General features: G+C 27.1%; 2 protein-coding genes across 2 annotated transcripts; one reads left to right on the top strand and one right to left on the bottom strand.

Moving 5' to 3' along the window:
- Positions 1–688: 688 nt before the first annotated feature.
- Positions 689–1,546, top strand: EIN_360240 (hypothetical protein; the record flags this gene model as incomplete). The annotated part of the gene is made up of 1 exon (XM_004257624.1): positions 689–1,546. One exon carries the CDS (start codon positions 689–691, stop codon positions 1,544–1,546), a length of 858 nt encoding a protein of 285 aa, XP_004257672.1.
- A 588-nt stretch (positions 1,547–2,134) lies between these two features.
- Positions 2,135–3,223, bottom strand: EIN_360250 (hypothetical protein; the record flags this gene model as incomplete). Its single annotated transcript, XM_004257625.1, has 1 exon — positions 2,135–3,223. One exon carries the CDS (start codon positions 3,221–3,223, stop codon positions 2,135–2,137), a length of 1,089 nt encoding a protein of 362 aa, XP_004257673.1.
- Positions 3,224–5,787: the final 2,564 nt, after the last annotated feature.

Raw genomic sequence — 5,787 nt, forward strand, 5'->3', positions numbered from 1 at the left:
TTGAGGAGTTATTAAATATATTTTATTTCCGGATTTGTATTTAAGAGGAAACCCAATAACAATTCAAGATTGGCTGTGTGATTTTGCAAATGAATCAGTAAATATAATGAATTTGATCAACAACGATAAAAAATTTTGGATATCTCTCAACAAAAGTTTGTTTGTTATTCGTCTTTTTGGATTAAGTAATAATAATATAGAAATCACATTGATGAAAATTATTGAAAAGTACAAAAAAGAAAATCTATTTGCTGCACAACAAATATGCTATATAATATGTTGTCTGATACCAACCTCGTGCGCTGTTGAATATCTTTTTTCATATCTCAGTTATTTAAAAAAGACAAACATGAAAATTGAAACAACTGATGCTCGTCTTACAACAAAAATGGATTTTTTATCAACAAAACGCATTAATGCTTTCGATTTGTTTTAGTTAATTTTTTGTTTATTTATGTTTTAATTTAAAAAGTTGGTGTAGTTTTGTTTACAAAATAAAAGACTAATAATAAAAACATTATTTAATGTTATACTTTGTTATACTTGTTTAAAATGCCTTATTCTTTTTGGTTTTTTGAAACCTTCGCTAAGTCCAATTCTGGACACCCTGTTTAAACAAGAAAGTATATTTTTGAAAACTAAAATACGTTTACTATGATATGATATCAATATCTCAACAATCCAAACAATGAGTCATTCAAGTAAAAGCACGTGCTGCCAAGACAACAAACAAAAGAACACCAAATTAAAACAGGAGTCTACAAATTCTAAATACTATTATGTCCACTCTTGTCTTGGTTATTTGGCAAAGAAAAAGAAATATTCTTTCATTGTCTTTAACAATAAAAGAACAAACTTTAAGATGGCTTCACACTTTGAAATTGCTAACATCTTTGATGAGAAGGGAAAATTAGTCTACGACTCGAACAAAAAATATCTTGTTGAAAACTCAAACATTGTCTTTGACTCTGATGGATTACCAATAAAGAAAAGTTCATTAATCAATACATCAGAGTGTGTCACTATATCTGAAAGCAAAGGAGTTGAAGAAATGAACAACAATGACAACTTGCTGTATTTAATGAACTTCATGAATTACAAAATCAATTTTTTCTTCCCATCAGAAAAACAGAATAAAACACAAACACGGACAGCAAAAGATACAAAGAAACTGTCAAGCATCAGACTGTTACTTATTCCGTCCTACAACATCAAAATATCCAATTTTGAATTGAAAAGGAGACGTGAGACTGAAAAAGATGACGGGAAATGTGGTCTTCAGTTTTTTTCAAAAAGTTTCAAAACTATGAAAATCAAAAGCAAAACTCGTAAAGGCGACACGGCGATATTCTTAGGTAACGTCCCTCAGTCATATAACAAGCAATACTCTAACATCAAACGTGTGACACTTGAAGACTATGAAAAGGAAATTATCAGTACCAAAATGAACATAAATGTGATGACGTCATCAACTGATTCAATTGTAGACAATGTGATAAACAACGAAGATAAGTCAATGGACTGTGATTATGAAGTAAAGACATAGTCAAAGAAGAAGAAGAAGAAGAAATAGATGGGATTAAGAGTGTTGAAATTAAAGAAGAAATAACAAGCCAAACCATCACTTGTTCTTCACCACAAGGCACTTCCCCTTATATCATACATGAAAACGTAACACTGCCAATATACTATGTCCCAGTCGCCATTTCATATGTGAACAACACACCATTTGCCATTCCTTTGTTTGACATGAGTTATTTCAACACCATTCAACCATGTTATTTCAATATAAATCAACCGAGTCTTAATTCTGTTGATGAATATTCAACTGATGATTTCAATAACACTCAAAATTGTGCTGATGTGAATAATTAATTTCTCAATCAAAGTACTAAATCATATGTAAATAACATCTTTGACTTTTGTTTATTTATTATTATTTTTATAACAATAAAAACATTTTATTATAATTGATTATTTTGTTATTAATAAATATTAATTATCATTTGATTATTAATATTATTATTACTACTATATATACCATATTTGAAATATTATTATATTATTAAATTTATACTATAAATTTTTTTATTTAAATATATTTAATAAACGATTAACATATCTGTATTGATTATTAATTTTGTATATTTTTCAAATTGGAACATCTTGTGAATAAACGTTCATCGATACAGCACTTTTTGTTTTCCACTATAACACTTTTGAGTGCTTTGCACCCATCAAAACAATTTCTTTTAATCACATCGACATTTGATGGTACAACAATTTGTTCCAAAACGGGTAAATACTCAAAAGTCCCATTTTCAAGTGTTTTCACATTTTTCCCAATTTGTATACGTGACAGTTTTTGGCAACTTGTAAAACAGTATTCTCCAATAAACGTGACACTGTCTGGGATCTCTACTGACTCTAAACTGTTGCATCTAGCAAATGAGTATGACTCAAATGACAAAATTCCCTTTGGAAATTGAATAATTTTGAGTGCAGAAACATATTCAAATGAACTCGAGCAAAGTCTTGTGACACCGTTTGGAATCTCATAGCAGTTTAAAACAAGTCCTCGTAAACATCTGTCTCCTATTTGTGTAATTATATAAGAGACCCTTTTCAGTGTTTTGTTGTCGACTGGGATTTCTATTGTATGGTGTTTTCTATCCTTTTTAGTATAAACTACATTCCCAAACAAAAGTTTTGTTTCTTTAGGTATTTCTTCGTTCTTTTCATTGTCCAAAACTGTTTGATAGTTAACTTCAAACCAAATATTGATTTTGAAAAAGTTCATTTTTAATGTTGTCTTTGTGCCTATTTTGTTAATAAAGCCGTGTTTAAATTCGTATAACTGTTTTTCAGTAAAGTTTCTAAAACGACTGTCATCGTAATCGTCTGATTCACGAGGCTTATATGGGTACTTGTGGATGTAAATTATATTACCAAAAGTGTCAACTTTATCACTCCAAAGATTGAGTGTTTCTATGTTGGGGAAGTACTTTAAAGTCTTTTCTGTGACTGGAACTGGATTGAAGTGAAAAAGTTCCATAAAGTCTTGATATTTATGAGAGACCATTTGAAGAGTAATAAAGTCTTTAATTGTAATTAAATATTTTGAGACAACCATCATGTGATATGTGTCTAAATTACAATGTTTTGTTGGGAGCATTGTGGAGACTTTATTTTTTTCATTGTGGAAGAATTTAAGAGAAAACATTTGTATGTTTTAAAGTTTATCAAAAAGATGTTGAAATTGTAAAATATTGAAAACATTTAATAAATTGAATGTATCAATTGTTTTTGAAAATATTTTTTAATTCTTATTATTTATATAAAATAAATTAATGAAAAAAAAATAATATGTTGTAATTGTAAATGAATATTTTGATTTTTCGTCACACAATCGGCCAATCGTTTAGATGTACGACAATTATTTTTTTTTATTTTCAAATCTTACACTTTTGATAAATTAAAAACCATTTTTTAGTAAAAAATATTTCATTATTAGAATGAACTTTCTACAAAATTCTTTCGTTAACGACAAATAAACATATTTTCTGCTGAATTCACAACAAAAAGACGTTTTCGACTGTACATGTTTTGGAATTTAAATTGGTCTTAAAATTTACTTTGTGAATTTTAAGTAATTAAATAAAAACAAACAATAAATCAACAATACTCAGTTAAAAACAAATTAAACATATACATAAAGTCATACAATATTTTTGTGTTTTCAATTGATCTTAAAAATAGGGTGATAGTTTAATCGACCAACTTTAAAAGCACAAGAAATATGAATTTATTGATGAATGACATTACATTCAATAAAAATGTTTACCAAAATATATGGCTCTTGACATATTGAACAAAGAATGTTTCAAAAAATGCAGATATATGTTCTTTTGGTGTGGCGTTATTTGAATGCTTAACATTAATTACACACTCTAAAAGATTAGTTTTAGTTTGCATCATCGATTTTGTTATAAGTGAAATCGATAAACTGTAGGATTTAAAGGACAACATATACAACAATACGAATGACATGTGGTATCAAGATGTTCACAAATGAAAATTAAAATAAATATTACAAATTGAGAAGTATTAATATATTTAATTTAATATTTTAAATTATAATTGTTATAAATTTCAATACAATTCATAACCAAAACACAAAACTCCAATTTTTATGTAAATGAATCCGATTCATTATTTCGCAAAAGGTCGATTCTTTGCTGCTTTTTTCGTCTCATAAATGTATTATATATATAAATTCTCGGATGAAGTTCGAAGTTTCGAACTTTCGGATTTATTTTTCTGCTAAAAATTTAAATGTTTGTCAAAAAGTTGGTCAAATTCACGTATTTTAATTTTGCCAATTAAAAATAATTTATTTGTAAAATTAAAAAATTATTATCACAATTTGAAACATATTTTCAAATTCACTGGTATATGCTATAAAACCATTTAGGGTTTTTTGCAAAATTTATTAAAACATTTATTATCATTTTTAAATTTAAAAACACTTTATTTTATTTAAAATTTATTAATTATTTTTAAATAACAGTTTGCAAAATTGTTGAAAAAAAAGGAAATAAGGACAAACAAACCTTACTATTTCGAGAAGATCATAAACATATTTGTGGTTTGACCTGAGAGCCATTAACACGTTTACGTTTTTAAAGACATTTTAAAACAACTAATTTTTGTTATATACCAATCGAATTATTTTGCCTTTTTGATTTGTAACACAAAACACTTTTTAATCAATACTCATCTTGAAATTATTAATTAAAGTATAAGCACATAAAAATTAAAAAAAAACAAGGAAAGTTTGTCGATTGTAACACTGTAATGTTCAACTGACCTTCTATTTTCGACTTGCAGTTTTGTGTCATTTACGCGCTCGTTTCCGTGGCCGAGCTTAACGAATAATAAAAATTAAACAAAATGTATTATACGAAAAGACAAAGTTGATGTGTAATGCTTACAAGAGGCATCGTTGCTAAAACATGTGTTCTCTATGTCAAGTGTCGTGGAAATGTGAGCGTAAACGACACAAAACGACAATCAATAAGTTATGTGTTAATTCACGACGTACTCTCGGATTTAAAAAAGTGAAGAAATAAATTGATTCATAAATCTTAGTTGTTTTTGTTATGATGTCTTATTATAATATTACTAAGATCGTTGCAAAAAAATGTCGTCAGGAATGCGAACGGTTATTTCAACTATTATTTCAAAAAAACAAATTGCAAAACTTAAATTTTTTCACAGCAAAAGATTTTTTATAAAATAAAAAAGAAATGGAACGCGAAAGTGTTAAATCAAGTTATAATATTTTTTAATAATAATGACTCAAATCAACTTTTGTTTTTCCACGACATATTCTTGTCACAGGAAAAACAGGTGAAAATGTTATATATAAAACATTTTTTTATGTTTTTAATTAATTAATATTATAAATAACAATAACAATATTTTTAGTCTTGATAAATAAAAAATATATAAAATTCAAATATCTGAATGGAAATGGAAAAAACAATAGAGACGGACAAGATGTAAATGGATTTGCTGTTTTGGAACAAGAGTTTTATTCGAGTAAAAAACAAAATTGGACGTAAATATGGTATTTATTATATTGGTATTGCAACTTCTTTTGAATAAGATTAAAAAGGTACCTGAAAACTTGTTACCTCGAGGAAAATACACAAAAAACATCTTCAAACTGGTGAACATTTGTACATTAAGTAGACGAGGAGCAAAGCTCTTGATGTGTGTGTC

The sequence above is a fragment of the Entamoeba invadens genome, assembly GCF_000330505.1.
Source record: "Entamoeba invadens IP1 unplaced genomic scaffold scaff_1105074725991, whole genome shotgun sequence".
In the NCBI taxonomy this organism is placed as follows: domain Eukaryota; phylum Evosea; order Mastigamoebida; family Endamoebidae; genus Entamoeba; species Entamoeba invadens.